The 26,169-nt window shown below is 37.4% G+C and overlaps 1 protein-coding gene across 3 annotated transcripts in view; it reads right to left on the bottom strand.

Annotated features, from left to right (window-relative positions):
- The window catches only part of PPP3CA (protein phosphatase 3 catalytic subunit alpha), a gene marked incomplete at both ends in the record, with an annotated part of 322,166 nt that overhangs the window by 146,025 nt on the left and 149,972 nt on the right, over positions 1-26,169 (bottom strand). For all 3 annotated transcript variants that reach the window (XM_080697539.1, XM_080697540.1, XM_080697541.1), the window contains one exon: positions 21,710-21,910. In XM_080697539.1, coding sequence (XP_080553665.1) covers positions 21,710-21,910 — 201 coding nt within the window. The remainder of the gene's footprint in view (positions 1-21,709; positions 21,911-26,169) is intronic.

Genomic DNA, 26,169 nt, shown 5'->3' with positions numbered 1-26,169 from the left:
TTACTTTTACTCTCTACACAAACATTCATGTTTTATTACTTGTCAATAGCATGGCAAATACTCAGCAGCTTTAGCATTAGGCCTTGATTAATTAAACAAAAAATAAAAAATATGTTCCCCTCAAAATTTTTTACATTTTGAAAATATATTTAAAATAACGATCATTGCTGATCCTTAAACTAATTTATTCAATCCTACAAATACAGCCACAATGTCTCCTATTAAACCCAACTGGTTATACTATCATTCCAATGGACACATCTGACATTCACTAAAGCCTTTGATCAACTGAAATGCTTTCCTTTGCTATAACCCTTCCTCTTTTGCTTTCTACCATTCCAAACTGGACAATTACTTAAAGTGAGTCAACTGAGAAACCTATTCCAGTCTAATTTTAAAAAAGGTTTATTTCCATTTATCACTTTTCTGGGGAATGATCATTTGTCAATTACATTTCCTACTCATTGAAAATCCTACATAAAACCTTCAATCTGGTAAGGGTCCTCCAGACATCCCTCATTGACCCTTCCTAGTCTAATTCCTCAGATAACATGAACCACCTCTGAAAAACCCTTTCTTCTCCCTCAGAACTGGCATTCTTTTGCCATCCTTTACCATCAGCTAATTACTTCAAAGCCAATACTTAACTTCCACTGAGTTTTAGTTTTTCTATGGAACCTGGCCTTTTCGTCAACTGGAGCAGATCTTAATACCTTGAGAAATCGTATGAACTGTTTCATTATACTTGATTGCTGCCCAATTTTCTTCCCTTTCTTGAACTCTCTCTGAAACAATCATCTACTCTCTCTGGTTCATTTCATGCCAGAACAATCCAGGACATGGCAGGTCCCCTTGAAGGTGATCTCAGGTCCTAGAAAGGCTATTTAGAAAATAGAACTGGGCATAAATTCCATCTACAATCTGATATTTTTGGTAGAAAGTTTTCCAACTTTTGGATATCATCATAAGAATCCCATCATCTGGCCATCTACCCTGTCTCCAAACAAATCACTACTGGCCTCAATTAGGTGATTCACCAATGGCAAGAAACCCAGAGCGCTGTCCCTCCCTGACCACATCCCGCCAGAGAAGATCCTGGTGCAGAAAGGCACACATGCACTGTGATCAGAGTGACTTGGCCTTCTTTTCATCAGTATTCCATCTGATGTTTTTGCCATAATCTGCAAAGTCAGAGAGGTAGAGAAAGAAAAATGTTTGTCACTGCCATCAAGCTGGCACCAGCAATGTGATGCTAAGAGTCTATGGATACCACCGTGTAAGTGCTCAGCATAGTGCTTGTTTCAGAGTAAATGCTCCCCAAATTAAAAATTTTTAAGTATATGAATAATCTCAGTGTAGCATTCTATATTGTTTATTGGTCCTATGCATTCCTCCATGTATAAAACTTTAAAAACTAGCATTTTTGCTTGGTTATATTTTCTGACATCTGACTGGTCTACTCTTCCATTATAATCCTAAATTTCTAATATTTCACTACATTAATTTTTGAAGAATCACTCAAGTCCACATTCTACAATAAACACATTTAAAATTCACATGTAAGAAAAATATATAAAATAAAAATATGCAAAAAGAGCAGTGCAGATAATCATAATATGCACAAGCAGAACACAAATAATAAAACTGCAAGTTCTGTACCCAAAGTTAGAAATTCAGCTTGACCAATACTGAAAACATGTGGTCATATCTGGTGGAGATGAGCAGAAGTAGAAATGAGGGGCCTTGAAAGCATGGTACTAGAATAAACATGTCCTCGTTTGTCTGGGATGGTCCTAGATTAAGTGTATCACGGTAGTGTAATAACTAAGAGCATCATAGTTTACCTTCAAGAGATTATCAGTTTGAAAGCTAAATTACTCTCCCCAATGGCCATTTAAAAAAGGCCAATTGCATATGTATCAACATTTAACCTACTATACTTTTAAAAATTTACCTATGGTGGGGTGGAATTCAGACAAAAATAAACCAAGTAATGTGTGCATGTGTTTATGACTTTGAATCTCTCTATGATATATAATCACAATGTACCAATAAAAATATTAAAAAACTACCCATGGATTTCCTGGTAAATTATATTTTGTAATCCTTATAACTGGAGGGCCTAAAATAATTCTGGAAGTTAGCCTTCACTGGGAATTGTAGTAAACATTTTATTTCAAAGAAACAATTGATGTTTTATCTTAATACAACAGTAATCTAGGTACTAATAAATTCAACCACAACATTAAACTGGGAATTCAAGAGCTACCCACAACCTTAGCTAATGGCAAATTAAATTTGTAGGTCATGTTTTAATATTATTGCTTTAATGTGATCATGTTGAAATAAATATGATAGATAATATTGGGATAAATATTGATTTGATAAATCTCTGGTTTAATGTTTCAGAATGTAGACTAGAAATAATAATGATAATTTTTCTTTTCACTAGCTGTTGATGAGAATGTTTTCAAATTGATGCAATGTCATAAATTTATGGTCATCATATTAAAGAAGAAAATAACATTAAGAAGTATATCTACTTTTCACTTTTGTCATGTTATAGGCATTTAGAAATATACTAAAGACTACTGAATAAAAGAAGTAAATGTGAGAGTAAATATTAAGTACTCTAAAAATCTGAGGCTACTTTATAAAACAAGTTCCCTAAAGCTTACATACAAAATTCAAATAAAATAATATACTTCAAATAAAAGAAAACTTTATATGTTAGAATTAAAATGTAAGAACAGAAAAATATTTAAAGATTTAATACTTAAGTAAGAATAAAATGGAGGTTTCTTTATTATGCATTTTATATCATTTTTCCAGTTTTCAATTTCCTCAAAAAGGTATAATCTGAAACCTAAAAGGATCTGATAAAAACAGAGGGAAAAAAAGCTCATCATATTTCACATCCAGACTGCTCAAAAATCACATTTGACATATAAAATAGAAACATACTAAGTTGTTTTTTACATACAAAAAATATTACAATGAAAGAATTTGATTAGATAAAGAAAAGTCTTACAATTTAATGTTCTATGAAAGTTTGGCAATTATGAATTTGCGCACGAGAGGTATTCAAGTAAGTTGTCAAATGTTTACTAAGAAATGGTGAGAAGACCTATAAAAGGTAAGACAAGCTGAAGAGCATAACAGGGATGCTATAAATTGCAATCATGATTATTAGAAAGTCTATCAAAATCAAAATAAAATAGGTGTTGACAATAGTTTAATTATATGTGTCTCATATGAAAAAATGATTTAGCCTGAACAATGCCACATGTGATTTACTCATCATAAGATACCACCTGGAGCTAAACTGTGATTTCCTCTATTTCCAGGACAATGAAACTAGAAAAAAGGTGGTAAACAGCCTTAATCCTTCCTTATACAAGAGAGTGGAGATACTTTTATTTTCCAGACCTCTAAATTTTCAAAGGATTAAGCTAATGTTTTTTGATATGGAACACGATCAAATCAAATTTAATGAACTATTCATTAAAAACTTAGTACAGGCAGGAATTGGGATGGTGAATAAGGTTGCTTTTGAAAAGTCTTAAATAGAGTCATTTTCTCCAGGGAAATTAAAGTTTTAAGTTAGGAGAGATGAGCTATTACAAGGTAAACGTTAAATATTAGGCATAAGTAATAAAATACTATGGGAACTAGAAAAAAAAAGAAAGATCTTTGTATTTGAAGGGTCAGGAAATCCCAGAAGGCATAAGACCTGGGCCTGCTCTTGAAAAACTGTGCAATATTCACATTGATGGAAAAAAAAATAAACAGAAGATATACTGCAGGTAAATGAAGTTTCCAAGATAACAATAAAAATAATCAAAGTTTAGTAAAAGGACAATATATTAACTTCTCTTTGGAAAAAAACTAGGGTTTAAAGCAAAGGGTTATGGTGGCTATGGTTAGATAGGTAAGTTCATAATCTGTAGGGAAGATATCAACGGATTTACTTTGTATCAGAATACAAGCTCCGGATCTGGGGCTGGGGGTGCACGCCTGGAATTCTGGTTCCTGTGAGGCTGAGACAGGAAGATCACAATTTTGAAGCAACTTAGCAAAGTTCTCAAGAACTTAAAAAGACCCGAATTCCAAATAATAACATTAAATCAGTCTGGGGGAATAGCTCAGAAGTAGAACACTATTCCTTGGTTCAATTCCCAGCAAAATAAAATGAAACAAAATGAGAAAAGAAGGAAAAGTGGACAAAAAGAAAGGGAGAAAGGAAAGGAGGGAGGGAGGAAAGGAGGAGGAAAGGGAGGGAAACACTTTCTGGAACTTTTAACAAAATCCAGATATAACACATGGCTTCAGTATGACAAGAGTTCATTTATATGAACATAACTAAGACTACACTTCCAGGGATCACTTCTATAGTATGTTCTATGAACAAAACTACCTTAAGCTTACGTGGTAAGTCCATAGAACTGGGACGAATGGACCCTTCTATCTTGGTGCTCTGCCCTACTCAACATACAACTTAGGTTCCAGGGTAAGGATGGCATCTTCAGCTCCTGCCATCCTAAGAAGTATAAAGGCAAGAAGTGCGAAGGGAAAAGAGAGCACTGTATTTCTTGTATGTTGCATGATCTGGAAGTCACACATTTTATTTCTGCTCAAATCCTCTGATCAGAATTTACTCAGCTTATGCATATTACAAAGGCAGTTAGAAAATTTAGCTTCAGTTAACCAGCCAGGTAAACTACTTAGAAAAGGTTAAGAAACAAAAGATAAGACTATTTACTGGGAGACAGTAAATAGTGTACAATTGACTCTGTCCTATAGAACAGCGTTTCCTGTTGAAAATTGCCAAAATCTGCCTTCCTAATTGGGTACAGTGGTGCACACTTGTAATCCCAGTATTTGGGAAACTAAGACAGGAATATCACAAGTTCAAAGCCAGCCCATGGTAACTTAGCAAGAGAACCTGTTTCAAAATAAAAAATCAACTGGGAGGTAGAACCCCCACACCAGATTCAGTCCCTAGTACCAAACACACACACAAAATTTTCTGACTTCTTTAACTCTACTTGACATAAAAAAATCAAATGAATATCATAAACCCATACCAAAATAAATATTAAATTAAATATATATCAAAGCAAATATTTATAGAAAAATATTATGATAGTTATATAATTTAGAATTGTACCACATTATCAGCATGAACAATGCATTTCATTTCTGAATCCACGTCTTTCCATTTGCTGTTGTGTGGAAGATCACAAAGTGGTCACTTGGTGTATCAAGTTCTTGCTCTAATACCCCATCACACTACCCTACGTGATTCCTCACATACATGATATACTTAGCCTATAGCCTTGCTGCACACTGCTTTTAGAATCACTACTGAAAAAAATGTTAATTAGAAATGCTCTCTGAGCAATGAGTGGTAAGGTAAGAACATCTTAATGAAATTAACATGATGGTTTTGTGTGAAATCACTTGGGACTATGAAACAAAGTGTGCTGAAGGGGACAGATCAGGAGAACTAGAAACAGAATGTACTTTCTGCCAATGTGAAGTAACAAAGAGTACACACTGGAGAAGCATGAGCTCACAACGGGAAGACAAAAAATGCTCAGTTAGGAAAGAGACTTGTGACTCCCATAGGCTTCCAGTGGTGTGTGATCTTAGGTCCACTGACTTAGTGGGGAAAGCGATCAAACACCACAGAACATACTATCTCAAATGTAACTGAAACAGAAAGAAACAGATTAGATGAGATGCAGGCAGTTAAAACCACCAAAGAGTCTGACAGCATTCTGGTTATGGATCGAAAGAAGAATCCAGCTACCCCACTCTGCAGAGGGTAGAATGTGTTGCCTGATAGCTTGCGGCTCACACTCAGTTACCTGTGTTTGTCTTAATCTGCTGAGTTTATTAAGGCTATGCACAACCATAAGCAAGTTACCTGCCAAGCATCAGTTTCTTCTTCTGTAACTATTCTGTCCAATATGGTACCTACTAGGCTCATGTGATTACTTCACTTGAAATATACTTAGAATGAACCATGCCATAAGTATAAAATAAATGTGAAAATTCAAGGTGTTATTGAAAGAGAATGTATTTTATTAATAATTTTATATCAATGATGTATTGAAATAAAATTTTAGATAGCTAAAGTTAACTAAAATATATTTTTTAAATTACCGCCGGGCATGGTGGCGCACGCTTGTAATCCTTGTGCTTGGGAGGCTGAGACAGGAGGATCACACGGGTTCGAAGCCAGCCTCAGCTACTTAGTGAAGCTTTCAGCAACTTAGTGAGACCCTGTTTCCAAATAAAATATAAAAAAGGTCTGGGAGTATAGCCTGGAGGCAAAAAGCCTCTGGGTTCCACCCCCAGTACCACAAAGAAAAAAAAAAAATTTATAGCCGGGCTTGGTGGCGCACGCTTGTAATCCCCGCGCTTGGGATGCTGAGACAGGAGGATTGCGCAGGTTCGAAACCAGCCTCGGCTACTTAGTGAGGCGCTCAGCAACTTAGTGAGACCCTGTTTCCAAATAAAATATAAAATAGGGCTGGGAGTATAGCCCAAAGGTAGAAAGCCTCTGAGTTCCACCCCCAGTACCACAAAAATAAATAAATAAATTAGATTTTGTGTGTGTGCGTGTGTAGTGCTGGGGATTGAGGCAATGGGCATTCTACCTCTAATCTATAACCCCCAGCCCTATTTTATTTGTTTGTTTATTTACTTATTTATTTGGAAACAGGGTCTCGCCAAGTTGATGCGGGCCTGACTGAGTTGCTGAAGCCAGCTTAGAACCTGAGATTCTTCTCTCTCAGCCTCCCAAGTACTAGGATTACTGCCCTGCACCACCACACCCTTAGGTGTGCTAGTGCTATGCTAGCTTAGGAGAGGCTGCATGCTGTGCAGCACAGCATCTGGCAGGGGAGAGGTGGCAGGGCTACAGAAATGGAAGAAGGAGCTGGAGGCAGGAGAAGCTAGGCCTCTGTTATATAAGAGGGAGGCCCAAAACTTTTTTTTTTTTTTTTTAAATAGTAGCCAAATAGCATCGTGAAGTTCTCTTCGGTCCTAGTATTTGTGGTTCAGTTTTCTTTTAACCAGAAAAGCAAGGATACAATTTTAGACAAGAATTGGTGAGGTGACTAAAGTTGCTAAGTAAAATGTTGTTTTTTTTTTTTTTTTTTTTACCAATGTTTTGTTTCAAATACTGTTTAATGAAAAATTTGAGGAACAGGGAAAAAGAAAGAGGAGGAAATTTGTCTTGGGGACCAATAGGAATTGAGGCCTTGTGTAAACTGAATTTCGTGGAGGAGTACTAGAAGGATTTCAGGTTTGTTTTTAAATAATTCCCACATCTCAAACATTATAGCCACTTGAAGCAAAAATTTTGACACTTGTCTTTGGAAGCAAGGTTATGTGGGAAAAGAAAAGATAAAAACTACGTACTGGCTTTTAAAATATTACCATGCCCTTCTATGCATTCTAAATTTTGTTTCGCCTCAATACCTGTGCTCTCTTTCTCTGCAGGTTGAATAATGTTGAGAAAATGATTTGTATGTTTATGAACATATGTATCATTTAGATATTTATTTCAAAGCCTTAGTTAAGAATATCAGAGAATTTCCTCTTCAAGAATCAATTGTTTATGGGCCAGCCTCCCAGCTCAAGAAATAACAGGCTTTGAAGCAGATCGCCCCAGTTTCCATGACACTATAATAGGAGGACCAGAGCCAGCCTTACTGTGCACCTACCATGTCTTTGACTCTGGCAAAGTTGTGAAAACCTCCTCATGTCTTAATTTTTTCACATGGACAAAATAGACATCTAATGAAATCTTCCAGAGTTATCCTTGAATTTATCTATTGCTTAAAAAGAGAACCTCAAATAGTAGTTTATACTTTTCTAAAGCATGTAAAAGATAAAGTTATGCTGGAGGCCAATCAGTATGCATTGTTTTGATACAAGATCCTTTACCCTACCGTTTCTTTTGATATTTGCCTAGTGTTGCCTTCTTCAAAGAAGTATTGACATATCTTGAAACATACTAAAAATTTGTTATAAAGACAGCTGGAGCTTCCTAGAAACACTTGAAAGCCTTTGACAAATAGGTTCACAGCAAAACATCCTTAACACAGATTATAATCACTAGTGGGAGGGAGAGAAAAAAATCACTGAAAACTCTGTAAACTTCTTCTGATTTAAAAGTCAGAAAACAATTTACAATTAAACATTACTTCAGGAATGTAAAATCACATTGTACAATGTGTTGATAGTTCTTTGAAAGTAGGTCACTAAAACTTGAAATAAAAAATATATTTGCATCAGACTGATTGTTGACTATAAAATATAAAGAATTATTATTCTGAACAGGGATTCCTGAAAATGGCCCACCCTTGTGTATTTTGTTTACTACTTCTAATTTTTTAAAAATATATAGCTTATATTTCATATTTTCATTTTCTTCTTTCTCATTGATGTACTGACAGAATGAATAATGTTCATGAAAATAACATTTATTTTCTTTAATTAAAATTAAAATGAGCCAGACATGGTGGTATATGCTTGTAATCCAGCATTTGGGAGGCTGAGACAGGAGGATCTAGGTTCTTGGACAGCCTCAGCTACGTAGCGAGGCCCTCTGCAACTCAGTGAGACCCTGTTTCAAAACAAATAATAAAAAATAGGAAAAGGGTGTTGCTCATAGGTAGAATGCTGCTGGGTTCCATTCCTGGTTTCAAAAAGGAAGGAAGGAAGGAAGGAAGGAAGGAAGGAAGGAAGGAAATGAATTTGGAATTTAGATAGGATGGGTAAAGGGAATTTATGGACCTGAGCAACTGCTCCATTTTTTTCATTTCACAGCCTGCTTGGACTTTCCTTGCATCCACAAGAAAATGCACGGGCTGCTACACTGTCCAAACTGACATTGTTGAAAGGTCTTTATGACTCTAATCACTGAACAAGGGTATATTATCTAGACAGCAACCATTATAGCCACAACAAAAACGCTCTAACAATATAACAAAGCAGTGACTATTTTGGGGGCACTTACTCCACCTGTACTATTGCAGCATTTCACTACATCTGAGCTACAAGCATGGGACTACCACCACTGAATAGATGAAGAAGTCGAGGGTCAGAGAGATCAAATAACTTGCCCAGTGGCACACAGCAAGGAAGGGCAGCTAATTAATGACTTGTGCCCATGCGCCACACTGGAGACAGTGAAGGTAAAGCTGGCACTGCCATGAGGTCAGCACTCAGGAGACCTGCACAACAGGACAGCAGGCTCACCTCCTGCTCCCACCCCTCCTCACTCCAGTCGTCCGCCTTTCTTCTTTCTTTCATTCTGTTTTTTTTTTTTTTTTAAGATAAACCGGCTGGACCAGAAATGTGGGTATAATCTGAGATGCTAAATAGGCTACAGTGAGAAAATAATTTATAATTTGGATCACTGCCACATGCCCTTAATAAACTAAACTAACCAAACACAAATTACTTTGCTAAGGGGGCTAAAAATACCCATGTATATTGGTACTGTTTGATTGTTTGTTTGTTGTACTAGGGATCGAACCCAGGAGTAGTCTACCTCTGAAAAACATCCCAAGCCCTATTTATTTATTCTTGTTTTGAAACAGGGTCTTCCTAAAAGTTCGTGACACTGGCTTCAAACCTGCAATTCTCCTGTCTCCCAAAGCACTCAGATTACAGTCATGTGCCAACACGCTTGCCGCACATGTATTTTTAACAGTCGTCCAATTTGGATTCTTAAATGCACTGTTTATTTTCAATCAATAATTCAGACAATTTACAACACTTAACCTAGCTTTGGCATATATTTAATAAATATTAATAAAAATTCTTCCAGATTATTTCTGGAAGAAGGCGAAGAAAATAGTTGCTAAGATTAAGCAAACTGGATGTGGTAGTGCATGCTTATAATCCAGTGCTTGGGAGGCTGAGGCAGGAAGATCCCAGGTTCTCAGCATGCCTCCGCTACTTACAAGGGCCCTCCACAACCTAGTGAGACTCTGATTTAAAATAAGGAATAACAAATAGGGCTGGGAGTGTAGCTTAGAGGTAGAAGTTCCACAAATAAAAAAGATTTAAAGTCCACCTTTGAAGGAGCTGGCCTTTAATATTTATAACACAATAAAGAATTTCATTTTTTTTTACTTATTTATTTATTTATTTATTTATTTATTTATTTTTGTGGGTTTGGGGATGGAACCCAGGGGTATTCAACCTCCGAGCTACACCCTCTGCCCTATTTTTTATTCTTTCTTTATTTTTTATACAGGGTCTCACTAAGTTGCGGATGGCCTCACTAAGTAATTGAGGCTGTCCATGAACCGTGATCCTCAGGTTTCAGCCTCCCGAATGCTGGGATTACAAGTGTGCGCCACCACACCTGGCTAAGAATTTTAAATAAACAATCTGTTTCGTGTTTATGATTATTTGATAAGCTTTTTTCACCAAATGATATCCAAACTCCCAATCAAAATTTTACCTATTATAAACTAAATGAAAAACCCATGTAATTAGGATTTGAAAGGTGATTCTGAATATCTACATGTTTTTCTAAGCAAAACTGATTTCTTAACATTGGAGCCTGATAGTAATGTTTTTGTTTTTTACTAAAGAATCAAATTACTATGCTAATATAGCAATCAAATATGTATTACTTTGAGAAAAAAAAAAGGAAGCCACAAAAGATCAGATGTTTGAAATAGTAACAAACAAAAGATCAGATGTTGGAAATGGTAACAAACGTCTTTGCATGTCATTTCAAAAATATTCTCCTTCATAAACAATAAAGGACACGCCACACTGATGCCAGCTGAACATACAACTAGATGTATCAAATGCATACCAGCAGATGGCATCTTAAATCACACAGCACTTTAGAGATTCTGAGCATTAATAATGGTTTCTGAAATGGAATCAGGTTTGTGAATCCTAAATGAACTTTTTAGTATTAAAATGTCTGACACTCATGACAAAATCCAAGAAACCCAACCATAATAACACAGCTGCTTTGGATCCTCAACCATTATTTCCTTTATAAACTGTCCCAATAGCAGCTTGATAGATAAACACTGAAAAAGCTTGTAAAGAAAAGCCTTATGAATGTTTTCACTGCAAAATCCCAGAGAGATAAACTCCATGCCCCCATGACCCCAATACACAAAGCACTCTTGTTTTGTCTTGCCTAGTTGTGTTACAGCAATACATTTGATTTAAAATATAATGACTACAACAGCAGTCAAAATTACATATGTCTAAAAAACACTATCTTGGACATAACAAAAACATGAATATGAAAAGACAGTGCAAATAAAATGGGGATCTTGACATTCATTTTTATAAAGAAAAAGAACATATTAAAAATTAAGCCATGAGAGTAGAAAGCTCAACTAATTAAGTATAAAATAAATGCATTTTACATACAATTTTCCTTCCTACTAAACCTCATTTGTTCTTGCACAAAAGTTTGTATTGTAAACAAATAAAAAGATAGTTCAGAAGCACAGAGCACTAAAACAAAAATTTTAAATTTTGTAGAAAGAATAAAACAGGACAAGTTGCCTTTACCAATATATTTGACTCTCATGAATTTGAAGTTAAAAAGCCTTTGTGTCCAAACGTTGACTATCTTAAGGAACAAAAACAACGCTGCTGACTCAAACCGGCTGAAACATAGACCATCATGTCAAATAGGAGCAGGAATTAATTGCAGAAAAGCACATTATATAATTAATTGGAGTAAAAAATAACCACATGGGCAGACATAGAAATGTTTAGAATAAAAAAGCTAAATGTTTTTCTTAAAAGTCTCTGAAAAAAAAACCCCACTTAATTATCTCTTTGAAGTGGGGCTGGTTGTTGTTTTTCTACCATTATATAATCAATCAAATCCTATTTTTATAAAATACTATTTTCTCTAAGTGTTGTTTTCATAGGATAAAAGCAAAGTTGAGACTTGTTGCAACTTTGTTAATTCTCCTTTGATATAGATTGACATATACTCATATAGAGATCTCAATATAATTCCATTAAATTATAATTTGCTATGTGCATATCAGCAGCATATTTACATTAAAACTACTTTGATATAGAAGACTATATACTCACCAAAAATATTATTTTAAAGAAGTATGTGAAGGAACAAGATCTGTTTTCTCAGATGTTTAATATTTAGTGGGACAATACATGAAACACAAATAATTCATGGTGATAAAGCTAAATGCCATGCTATGTATGGTTACTCCAGATTTAATAATTTCCTGAACCTCCATCCCAAAATAAAATAGGAATAGACACAGCTGAACTGTCTGGGCTGTAATCCCATATCTGGCACTTGTTAACTAGGTAACCTTGGTAAGATACTCAATTTTACTGAGCTTCAATTTCCTTATTCATAAAATGGAGCTCAGAAGAATCCTTTCTTCATAGGGTTTTCTGAACACTAAGAGTTAAGAAATGTGGAGTTTATAGTAGTGGTGGCAATAAAGAGTTTTAGCAGATGTTAGCCCTACAATGAATCATTAATTTGTACACCAACAAGCTATAAAAAATTATCATCTACTGTCACCATAGTTTTATAAACAAAAAGTATTCCCTCTAAAATGAAAATAGTAATTCCAAGTTGGCTGAGTGCAACTCTGTCATGGAGCAGTCTCATGTCTGTGACCAGCACTTGGACTATCCATTAGAGTCATAAATTTTACTGGCTTGGAAGGAGGATATCAACAGTGGGAAACTGGATCGTGAGATCGGTTTGGAAACACAGATGCAATCTGGGTAGACAAAAGGAAATGTCTACATTTTTCCTTTAAAGTACCTAAGAGATTTTCCTAACCCACAGACATTTCAGTGTTATTTCAAATGCCATTTCCCTTAAAAGCCACAGTGGTACTGATTTCAATATATTTTATCCTTCCTCACAAGAACCAGATTATTATTATTGTAAGTGATCGCTTTCACACTTTAAAGAATAATAATTTGGGGGATGTTTATCTTCCTATGAAAATGACTAAAGGTATTGTCTTGCTAGTGTGCTTAAATATATCCCTATTTGTGAAAAGTAACAACCCACAGGAAACTCAGAGTATATTGTGTCTTAAAATAAATGTCTGTTTTTGTAATTATGAGGGAATTGTAAGGTCATCAAATGTGTCTCGCCGGGCGTGGTGGCGCACGCTTGTAATCCCCGCGCTTGGGAGGCAGAGACAGGAGGATCGCGCAGATTCGAAGCCAGCCTCACTGGTTTAAGAGACCCTGTTTCCAAATAAAAATATAAAATTGGTCTAGGAGTGTAACTCGGAGGTAGAAGGGTTTCCAGGAAACCCAGTACCACCAAAAAAAAAAAAAAAAAAAAAAAAAAAAAGTGTCTTGTGAATGGTGTTTCATGTTAATGGGTTACTACTGACTTGAGCACACAAACACTGAACTACCATGGCTCAGCCACACAAATTGTGTTCAGTAACCCCAAACTCACTTACAGCTGCTTTGGATCCTCAACCATTCTTTCCTTTATAAACTGTCCCAATAGCAAGCAGTTTGATAGATAAACGCTGAAAAAGCTTGTAAAGAAAAGCCCTATGAATGTTTTCACTACAAAATCCCAGAGAGATAAACTCCATGCCCCCATGACCCCTATTGTTTTGTCTTGCCTACTTGTGTTACAGCAATACATTTGATTTAAAATATGACTACAACAGCAGTCAAAATTACATATTCCTGCTATTTCTTGAGAAGCTTTAGTATTAGCATTCTTCACAAGTTTTCTTCAGTAATGAGTAAGAAATTCTAGTCAAATGAAATCACATGACTTTAAATCCAGAATATGAAGCTGAATAATGTACACAACACAGTGTAACAGCTACACACAGACTAGGTAGATGAACACCAGTGACTATGAAACCTCAGTCCAATGTGTTCCCTGACCAAGAGCATCACTAGGATATGGAAATTTGTTAGATATTCATATTCATTCTCCAGCCCCACTGCAGCCCTACTAAATCAGAAACTTTTTAGTTGAGATTGTACATCTGTTTATGAAGCCCTCCAGGTGATTCTAACCCATGTTCAAGTTCCCGATTCTGGCTGAGTCGCCCTTTTCTCATTGGTTAAGTGGATTTCCTAAGAACGACCATGCACACCAAAAAGGTAAAGAGATATAAAATGCGAAGACTCTTAATAGAGTGACCTTTTATCAATATTATCTTTTATATTTTTTAGTTAAAAGCCTAAATTAAGGAGAATAAGAACAACAAAATGATGTGGTATTGCCACAGGCTGAGGCAGAAATATGCTGACTAGCCAGCAGTGGACCAGGTACCAAAATAGGCCTCTGGCTGCAGGGCAGGCTCTAAAGGTTTGGCCACTTAAATTCCAAGTGCACAAAATGCCCCTGAAGTAATATTTTATCCCCATATAAACTAAAGTCACTCTGCTTCATAGTGACAAAGACAGTATAAGAAGAATAAACACTGATCTTTTAGGTCCCAATCGGATTTCACTCCCCACTTCACTCCCCCGGAGCACAGGCAAGGGGAATTCTCCTAATTGACGTCAGCTGCTCTAAGGGAAAGAATGCCATGACCTTAAACTTGGCCACGGGTTCACTCTCATATCCAGGAACGAAGCCAAAGGGTTCTCCTGGCAACTGCCCGGCGCACTAAATGGCAGGACCAGCCACTCAGGGAATCCTTTGCTGTCCCAGAGACAAATCCCCCACTGCAGGAAACAGACAAACCCGGGAGATTAGCAGTTTGCCCAGCTGATGCTGGCCTATCCCCTCCACCCAGAGAGCAGAAAATGATTTCTAAATCATCTGTTCAGAACTCGAAGCTCCAGGTCTGCCTCTTGATTTACAAATGAGCAGGACATTCTCTGCTAAGCAAACAGGAAAATATGAGAACTTCAAGAAGAAAGGTGGTCAACTGAATCCCTGCATAAACCATCTTACTATATTCAAGTTTTTTTTTTTAACAGAGACTGATGTTTTTTAAATAGAAACTAAACATGTTTTAAAATCAACTATAATCTTTTTTTCAAGGATCCAATTCCCCTACCCTGCCAAAGTCACCATGGCTACCTTAGCTTAATCTGAAAAGTAGGATTCTACTCGAACCCCTCTCCCAGGAATTCCTCCCACCCCACCCTAACTCATCTTATCCAGGATGCTATTCTAGCCAGAAACTTCATTATGTAACTCCCCTTTGCTCAAAGACCCATGGACTCCATTCTGGATCACTACTGCAATGTGACCCTGGCCTCCCAACCTCAGTCATATGCCCCACCTCCTCCACCTCTCACACCTTTCTGAAACCCTTTCTTTCTGCAGCAAACCTCCTAGACCCTATGCAGAAAGACGCCAGTGTCGTCAATACACTGTAGTCTACACAGAATGTTCTTCTCTGGCTTTTGTACATGACAAAATCTTACTCATAATACAGAATCCAATTCAAATATCACAGAATCAGTCAATATTTTCCTGGCTCTCCACATTCCTTTTTCTGAGGGTCCATACCAGCTTTTTAGACACTTCCAATAGAGTTCTAAACAAACTATATGGTGATTATCTGTTTATGTATCTGACTGCCTAGCTAGACCTTGAGTATTCTAGTCAAGGAGTATATCTCATACATTTTATCATTCATAACAGTAACCTAAAACTGTTCTCAATCTATCTTCAGGACAGCTATTTAATAGTTTCTTAAAGATAAAATATAATTAATCAAGGGACACTTAGGGAAACAGGCATATAGAAGATAGAAAACCTTTTAAGCTTTAAGTTAACTATATTTATTTCTTAATTTGCTGGAAAATATCTGGGCCATATCAATGTTTTAAAAGACTGATCTTTGGGCAAATACCTGTTTCAGGATTTCCTGTTATATTCTGAGCTCCTGCAGGACAAAGACCAGGTCTTAGTCACATGCATATGATTCGTACTACCTGAAACAGGTAAATGTCCAATAAATATCTGGGAAACTGAATTGTCATAATGTATGGACATGCAGATATGTGGCCATACTTTTTTTAAATGTTTCATGTATACATTTGCAAGAGAACAAGGATAAATTCTACTCAATTGTCAGAACAAAGTCAAACAGTTAAAATACTTTTCTTCAGAAAATGCCTCAAATGCAGAAATACACTCTTCATATTGCATATCTGACACAGTTACCACTCTCACCAGGCAAGTCAGCTTAGACAAAACAGCAGAACTTGATGCAGGCCTCCCTTGTTTTGATGGGAACCCACAGAACATGGCGGGCTGGCTTCCTAAATCCGCACTCCATCTCTGAGGTGAGGTCCAAGGTGTTTATATGCCTTTCTAGGGGGATAGGTAGAGGAAGCCAGGTTGGGACTGGGCAGTTTCCTGAGCCTTCCGTCTTCTTCAAAGTAAAGAATACAAAATTTGGAGGGAAGGAGCCCTAAATAAACTCAAATGTCACATTTCTTTATAAACATTTTTAGGAAGGCTGTGTGCATTTAAACATGGAAGAAAAGATAATGGAATATCCAGATCCCCAATAACTAGGACACTAACTCCCTGCCTATTTGTCTTGAGAACTTATATACCTAATGCACTTAATGCTGAATTCCACACAAAAAGATACTACTGTTTTCCAGTTTCTACGTCAACCTGCCTATCTTAGCAATTTTAGGAGCCTGGTGTGTCCCAGGTGAGAGACAATATCTAATATCACGTATAAACCACCATAAGGTCAAGTTTCAAGCCTTCACCCTCCCAAATTTAAAGTCCTTGTTTTCTTTCCTTTAGTCTTCACAGAGTCTCATGTGCAAGTATTTCCTTCCTTTTCCCTTTCTCCTTCTTGCCCTTCTTTCTTCTTCTAAATTCGAAAAGACTTTAGAATTTCTCTTCTAAATTCTTAGGTTTTCTGTCTTTTTCTCTTTGTGTAGTGCTGGAAATTGAACCAACGAGCATTCTATCACTAAGCAATATCTTCAGCATTTTTTAAAAAAAGAGCCAGATGTGGTGGTGCATGCTTGTAATCCCAGTGCTTGGGAGGCTGAGACAGGAGGATCGCGCAGGTTCAAAGCCAGCCTCAGCTACTTAGTGAGGCTCTCAGCAACTTAGTGAGACCCTGTTTCCAAATAAAATATAAAATAGGTCTGGGAGGTAGAAGACCTCTGGGTTCCATCCCCAGTACCACCAAAATAAAAGAGAGAGAGAGAGAGAGAGAGAGAGAGAGAGAGAGAGAAGGAAAGAGAGAGAGAGAGAGAGAGAGAGAGAGAGAGAGAGAAGAGAAGAAAGAAAGAAAGAAAGAAAGAAAGAAAGAAAGAAAGAAAGAAAGAAAGAAAGAAGTAAAACTTGCCTTTACAGGTCTTGCTAAGTGCCAAGGTTGGCCTGGAGTTTACAATCCTCCTGTCCCTGCCTCCCAAGCACTGGGATTATAGTTGTATGTGCCACTGCATTTGGCCTTTCTTTCTTTCTTTCTTAAGTGTAAACTTCTGAATTACTTTCAAAATACTTTACCCTGAAGATTTTCAAGTATATCCTGTACCTTTTCTAGTATAGCTTAATATCAACCTTTTTTCTGCTTCACTATTACAAACAATAAATTATAAATTTAAAAATATTATCCTGCTTGCACAGATGCCCAGATAAAATAAAATCTTGGAATATAATCATATCAGAAAATTTTACTGATAAATTATAAAAATATACAGGTTGAATATCTCTTGTCCAAAATTCTTGGGATAAGAAATATTTCATATTTTGTGGTTTTGGGGATTTTGAAATAATTGCACAAACATTACTAGTTAAATGTCCTTAATCCATAAATACTTGAAATCTGGAAATTTGGAGGATTCCCCCTGATATTTGAAGTTTCAGATCTAGGAAAATTCCAGATGACTTCAGATTATGGATGCTTAGGCTTTATCACAGAATACAATGAGATTGTTCTTTACTTGTTTTCCTTTTGTAGTTCTCCCATATTTCAGCTTTTGCTTAGAAAACCATGGGCTGAGGTGTATTTCTTAATTTAGCTGCTATAGTCTGAATGATTGTGTCTCCCCAGAATTCCTACATTAAAATTTAATTCTCCCTGGGAAGGTATGTAGAGACAGAACCTTTGGGAAGTAATTAGATAAGGAGGGTAGAACCTCCATGAATGGAACCAGCTTCCTTACAAGAGGCACAGAGAGACCCCTGAACTCTCCCCTGTTCGTTGAGGGACACAGAAAAAGTACCCCCTATAAACCAGGCAGGAGCCACTCTCCTGACAGTAATCTTCCAGCATCTTGCTCTTAAGCTTCCCAGCCCTGAATACTGTGAGAAATAGATGTCTATTGTTTATAAGCTACTACATTTGTGACATTTTATTACAGCAGACTGAACATAGTAAGACACTGGCTTTCTGGTGAATTAAACATAAAAATATGTCTTCCTTTTATCTGAATATTAAAAATAAATTCTATTTTGTCCACCCCCTCTACCACTATTATTTCATACCCTAATATTCTCGAAAGAATGGAGAAGAGACCAATGCACTGTAATCTCCTGGAGGCTCTTCAGGATGCAGACTCCACTATAAAGTATAAACACTGCTGTAAACAAAGGATTCCCTTCTTTGCTTCTATTTCACTAAGTCTACATATTCTGTGACCTCTCCATAGCTACCTCTGCACTATCGCAAATGCTTTTCTCCCCCTCTTGGAAAGTCAGACATAATTGAGTCCTGATTTCCAAACCATCTTTACATCTACATCCTGAAATTTGCCAGTGTGTCAACTGGGATCTTCCTAGGAAGAGCCAGAAGTGTTAACTAACAAATCAGGGGGGTATTAGTCTCAGGGCTCCAGGAAAGCTTAGATTCAGAGATTACGTCATGAATCTGATTCTTCAAGAATCCTCCCTGTGTATTTCTTCAGAACACAGCCTAATCAAAGAAAAGAGAAAGCCAAGCGTGGTGGCTCACGCTTGTAATCCCAGCATTTGGGAGACTGAGACTGAAGGATCACGGTTCAAAGACAGCTTCGGCTACTTAGTGAGGCCCTTTGTAATCTAGTGAGACCCGGTTTCAAAATAAAGAATTAAAAATAGGAATGGAAGTTATTAGATGTCTCCAGAAATAGCATATCCGATGAGATAGTTATGACCTTGGTCTCAAGTTTTTATTTGGGTCCTAAAGCCACTATGATGTGACAATTGAATAGACTTTACAATTGTAAATTTTATGTTTTTTAAATCTAGAAATTAAATACAAATGTTATATTTTAAAAAAATAGGAATGGAGGTGTAGCTCAGAGGTAGAATGCCCCTGGGTTCCACCCCCAGTATGAAAGAAAGAGAGAGAGAGAGAGAGAGAGAGAGAGAGAGAGAGAGAGAGAGAGAGGACACGAACATGAACTGGAACAACTAAGCCATTCCAGAAAACACATTACCCTAAATATCTGTTTTACATGTTTCCTTTTAGCTACAATTATCATTTTCATTAACACCTACTAGGCTCATTAGTGAATTTAATATGAATTCTTCATTGGAGGCTGCACATTATCATGTGAAATGGAGAAAAAAGACTCATTATTCAACTTATTCTTATCAAACTCAAATATGCTTTATGATAAAGATATCATATGCTTATATTTTATCATTTTATATATTTAGTGCAATATATAAATTTATCGCTGTGGAGTCCTTTTGTGTGTTGGGAGGTATAGTCATTAAATCCTGGGCCTTGTGCATGCCCAGCAATCACTCTATCACTGAGCTACATCCCCAACCCTGCTGTGGATTCTTAACTAGTATTCAGATACTAAAAAAAAAAAAAAAATATATATATATATATATATATATATATATATATATTAGAGAGAGAGAGAGAGAGAGAGAGAGAGAGAGAGAATTTTAATATTTGAGAAAGTAGAGCATGTTTATCTTTATAGTTTTAGTTTCTGTGACTTGGAGACAATGCATGACTCCATTTATGACCTGAAAACCAGGGTATGTAGTGATATGAACATAAATTAGGGTTAGTCACTGTAGTCCAACACTGGGTGAGAAAATTCCTTCTGTGGCATAACTTTACCCATGGTCACATTTTTGGGTTTCTTTTGTGATATTTTTAAGAAAAACAAAAATGACAATCAAAAGTAAAATGAGAATAATACCAATTTCTTTGAAACAGAAATCGTTAGGGACCTTTGGATAAATAAATGTCTAGTCTTATATTCAAGAAGGCTTGCTCATCTCCTAACAGTCATATTCAAATAAACATTTGAGGCCACTAAAAATACAAGTACAAGAAGAGCAAGAAGAAAGATGCTCTCACCAATGTATAAGAAATACTTTTAGCTGGGCGTGGTGGAGCACGCTGGTAATCTCAGCATTCAGGGGGCTGAGACCAGAGGATTGTGGTTCACGGACAGTCTCAGCTACTTAGTGAGTCCCTCTGCAACTTAGTAAGACCCTGTTTCAAAATAAAGAATAAAAATAAAATAGGGCAGGGGATGTAGCTCGGAGGTCAAATGCTTCTTGGTTCCATCCCCAAACCCACACACAAAAAAAAACCTTTTAAATATCCCTTCTTTCAAAAAGGATATTCTCTGCTTAAATGTTTTTTTTTTCCTTTGCCAAGATGAAAATACTTTAAGAGAAAGTAAACATTTTTAACTTCTCTAAAAATGAAAACCTGCAAGTTCAGTGAATACCACAGAAAGTAGATTAAAACTCTCAGGGATTAGATGCTCTGTTTTCTGTTAAAATTTAATTTTTACGGCATAGGAGAAACACACTTAGAGAAAAATATGCATACATCCATAAGAAGTAACAGAACAAAAACATACACAAATTATTAACTCATCCTCTGGTCATAAAAGGCTATTGGAAAGGGAGAAATCTGGCCTTCTAAAGTTCAGTGCTTCTCAAACTTTACTGTACATCAGAACTACCTGGAGGACTTTATAGGAGACATTACTAGGCTTCACTCCAGCATTTCTGATACAGCAGTTGTAGAATAGGTCCTGAAGATTTATATCTTGCCGGGTGCGGTGCCACACGCTTGTAATCCCAGCATTTGGGAGGCTGAGACCGGAGGATTGCTGTTCGCGGACAGCTTCAGCTACTTAGTGAGGCCCTTTGCAACTCAGTGAGACCCGGTTTCAAAATAAAGAATAAAATATAGGGCAGGGGGTGTAACTCAGAGGTCAAATGCCCCTGGGTTCCATCCCCAGACACGCAAAAAAAAAAAAAAAAAAGAAAGAGAAAAAAAAAGATTTCTATCTTAACAAGTTTCCAAGTGATGGTGATGGTGATGGTGATGCCAGTCTCAATCTGGGGATCACACTTTGAAAACTACTGTGTTATCTTGGACACTAACTCAACCATTGTGGAAGGCTTAATACTCTGCTAATCCCTCCCAATGGATAACTCTGTGTGCTTTGTGGCAGTGAGTGTTTCTACTGACAAAGGGTAACATTCCCTACTTAATTACAATAGGATATCATTACCCTTGCTAACGTGCCCATCACTTTTCAGGGCATGACAATTCTGTAGATATTTAATATGGGAAAATAAAAATATTTTATAGACAACATCCTTAGTCCTTTAATGTAGAGATTCAACAATAAAAAAGCATGATGGCTAAGGTATGTAAAGACTCACTGGTAGCTGGGATGTTCAATTTGATGTTATAAACAAGAGTTTGGGCACAAGTGGACAATCTTCCTCCTCAGGACTTACCTGTGACTGGTGCATCAATATCCAGCAAGTTTTTTTCCTGTCGAAGAATTGAAGCACCCTCTGTTATTATTCTCAATGCAACGCTCTCTTCCAGCCTGCCCTCCTTCATGAGATGTGCTTTTAAGATATCCACACGAGGTTTTCCATCATTATCAAACACTTCCTTTGCTGTAAGCCGATGACTTGGAGGAAATGGAACAGCTGAAAGAGAAAAAGTCAAAGTATTGCATTAAATGAAACTCAAAAACAGGAGGCCAAATCGTAACACCCAACTATCCATCCCTATCAATAACCCACTAGTGATAGGGCTAAAAAGTTCCCATAGTAACATACGATCAAGTGCTCTCAAGAACTAAAGACTGCCTTCTCTCTAGAAGTGCCTTCTCTCTAGATGTGGCATGACTACTGAAAAAAAAATTTACACTTGTTATTCACTCAGTACTATACCCTCCATCTAAACATCTTGTTGGAGACTATCAAGCAATGACCAATTCTACAGAAGAGAGTATTTCCTAAACATCTAACCTTAATCAACCAGGACGAAGATGGCTCTCCACTATGAAGCTGGTTCCTCTACTTGAATTTTTTAAAAAAAGGGCCGTCCCATTGGATTTGCTGTTCTAATACGAGTCTCATTTCTGAAGCTAACTGATCCCCTCACCTAGGGAGACAGCAAGATTCTGAGATCAGAAAGGCACCAAGCCCTAAACCTTGAACAGAGCACTGAGATTTGTGAGTGAATATGTATGCCCTAGTACTGAAGGGATATACTGAAGAATGAGGTACAGCAGAACATCAGTGACGAGACACAGGTAATTAGGAGAAAGACAAAATATAAATGCCACTCATTGCTCAAACTCAGAAGCAACCACCGCACAACATCTAAACAATGAGAAGTTCTCTTGGAGCTACTGTCTTCCCAGCACATGTGAGTACACACAGTCCCTCATACAGACAGCACATTCACCAAACTCCTACAGGGGGCCAGCACATCCAAAGCTCTGTGGTTAGAGATGGTATCGTGAAGGTTACATTTATGATAAATGGCCTGTAACACATTAAAAAACTCATTCATTCTCTGTTTCACAAAGGGTTCATTCACTGGACAGATCTGCTCCATTATCATGGTCTGGAGATGAGCATTAACATATAGTTCCACCTCACTGTCATGTGCAATACGTACTACACCACATGCAGAGGAACATCTTCATAGGAGAGTTGTTCTCTTTGGAAGAACACTTGATATTAAAAAATAAACCTTGTCCTCTCACTTCCCAAAAAGGTCTTTCAAAAAAGCAAGGCTTAGGGTGGACGTGTGCCAAGAAATTCTGTGCAACCTAATAGCACAGACTTGTTATCTGAATGAAATTGTGACTACTTAAGTTAGGAAATAAGCTTTTATGGATGGACTCAAGCATGATTTTTCCTAACTACTCAACCAACCTATTTAACTATGGTGCCAAAATGAAGTGGCAGTGGCAGACATAGTGGGCGGCAAGCGGCTCTGGTGGTCAGAGAAACCTGGGTGCAAACCCCGCTGTGCATGTTCCCCAGCCTGTAACCTTCAGCAAGTTCAGTTACCTCGAGTAAGTGGGGATTATGTCTATCTGATGATTGTTGTGACAACTAAACAGTATTAGTAGCAGCTAACAGCCATAGGAGCACTTATTTTATGTCAGACATCATTTGGATAATAAAATCAGACACAACATTAAAGCTGTAAAATGAGTAAGGCATATAGATACAAGTGCTTATGTCTAAACTCATTTGGTTCCCATAACATTACTGAGGGGGAGAGACTTCAGACTCCAAATATTAAGCACCTTTCCCAAGACAATCACCCCGTGATTTATGTGTAGACACCCCGAGTATAAACCTGGGCTGTCAGATACCAGAATAACTGCGTTAACAACTAATGACTCTGCTTCCCAGAAAGTACTTTAAGACCATGCTTTATGTAATTAAAATGCGATTACTAAACCACTTTTTAGAATTGAAGCTCTCATAAATACTGAGAAATGTTTCTTATAAACAGTGTCCTTATGAGAAAAGTACTTTTATTTTCAAAAAATGATTTAGGGCTACTTTTATAAAATAACAGACAAAATGGATAAATGCCAAAGCATAGTGTAAAACTGAAGAAAAGCCAGGGTAATGTTTTTTTTTTTGTGTGTGTGTGTATGTGGTACTGGGGATGGAACCCAGGGGCTTTTCTACCTCCTGGCTATCCTCCCAGACCTATTTTATACTATATTTGGAAACAGGGTCTCACTAAGCTGCTGAGAGCCTCACTAAGTAGCTGAGGCTGGCTTCGAACCTGTGTGTTCCTCCTGTCTCAGCCTCCCAAGCGCGGGGATTACAAGTGTGCGCCACCGCGCCCCGCGAAAAGCCAGGGTTTAAATGAGAAGGAGAGAAGGGGAAGGATTAGGTCATGAAAGTTGAGGATTATTTTGTCTATTTTGTTTCTTTGCCCTTCCAGCTATTTCTTGCTCAATTAAGAAAACAAAAAGATATCGATGGCCACATGACTAAGCCTAGGTCTTTATGTATGTTTTGAAATTAACAAACATCTTAGTGACAGTGTTCAAAGTTCCTCTGGCCAAAGGTCATACTTAAAGTACAGGATGAGGGATAGAGAGGGTAAAACTTTAAAAAGACATCATCGTGAGGGCAGGAGCTGCTTTTTAAAGAAATGCTTCCCCAAGGTGAATTAGACTGTGCAGGTTTAAATGACTCTGCCAAATCGTCAGGCAAGAGCCACAGGAGCACCAAAGGGGAGGAGACTAAGTTTGTCAGACAGATAAAAGGCCAGGGCCTCAACCACACATGCACTTGCTGGCCTTATTAAACTTAACATAGATCAAAGGATTAAACCCCAGACTGCAGAAACATTTAAGGTGAAAGGCAAAGGGAGGGAGAGCTTCACCTTCATGAATTAGACTTTCTCCAGGTCTCTATACTCTTTCCAAGGCCAAGATCACTGCAATAACAGATGCTCCGCCCTTCGCTGCAGATATTTTACCTTCCAGTAATTGCTCATTCTAGAGTAACTGGCTAGGGTAAAGCCACCTGCTCCAAGGTATTAGAGCTGGTTCCCGATAAACAGGGGTGAGAACGGAGAGGGAAAAAGGCCAATCAGAAGGCTCTGTTTCCAACCGGCTGATAGGGACACTGATGAGATTGGGCCCTTTACCAGTTAGACAGATGGCCAGGCCTGCAGGGAACCAAGATGATCAGCCATGATGCCAAGGTTTGAACGCAGAGATGCTGACAGCCAGAGAGAAGTTTTCTGGGACAAAAATAAGAGCGGGCTAATATTTGTGTATGTGTGCACCTTTTGGCTCCATAAAGAAAATACCAGCTTTACAAAGGTCACATTTATTTGCTTTCTCTACTCATCTAGAGGCCTGCATGCAGACCTGGGCCAAATACTGAGCAGAAACTATTTGGACCAAAGAAACCAACAGTCTTGGAAAATATTTTTTTCATTAAGTTGTTGTGAAAGTGGCCACACTTAATGTAATAAAATTAGATTTCCTCTTCCTTCCTTTCCTTTGAATATTACAACAAGTTGTTTTCATTGATACAGGCCAGAGCTGAAGATATTAAGTTTGTGCACGCTACTAAAAGCTCACAAGTAGTTGTTGCTATTTGGGCTGACTCAAAAACAATTCTCTCAAAATTGTAAGTACAGAAGATAGTGTTATGAAACTTCTTAGAAGCATCCTAAAAACAGACAGAAGTACTCTGCACTATCTCTACTTCACAACTACCACTCAATGTCACTTTTATTCTCAAATTAATAAAACAGCAAACTAGCTAAACTTTGGAACACATAAGTCTTGGACTGACTCCCAACAGGAAACATCACAGATGGTTTTAAAGGTAAACAGGGTGAACTAGCTCATCCTATCATTGGCAGCAGAAATTTGGCAGAGACTCATTTTCAGTGGTCAAGGATATGGCATTGCTTCCTTCCTATTTACTGATTCTACAGAGACTTCAGCTATCTGGTATAGAGAAAAGCTACCAAGATTATGTATGGAAATCAGGTGTATCCACTCTTAGCATCTGTATAAAACCCGGTATCCAGAGAACTCCTTGCGTGACTAAAGTCTTGTCTGACAATGCGGACTACATCTCAGAAAAGGATCAAGGGCGTCTCTTCCTCAGTTTTAGGCAAATGAATTTAAACAAAGATTGTATGAGTGAGTAGCTGTAGGTGAACAGATAACCACTCTGAGGTAAAGCCAGATAGCTGGAACTTCTGTCTTTCAAATGTGAGCCACTTCAGCCACTATTAAAAGGAGCCCTACTATTCTACAGGAAACATCTGAGAGTTACTGTCATGGTAACACCTTTGGGAGGAGGAATGGGATTCTTGTGCCTGACCTCTGCTTGGGGTAGTATTACAAATACTGACAAGGAAGAATCACAGGCTTAAAAGAATATTTAGTCTG

The sequence above is a fragment of the Muscardinus avellanarius genome (genome assembly GCF_963383645.1).
Source record: "Muscardinus avellanarius genome assembly, chromosome: 6".
Taxonomy (NCBI): Eukaryota; Metazoa; Chordata; class Mammalia; order Rodentia; family Gliridae; genus Muscardinus; species Muscardinus avellanarius.
The sequence above is the reverse complement of the archived record's forward strand: the minus strand, read 5'-3'. Positions and strand labels throughout refer to the sequence as shown.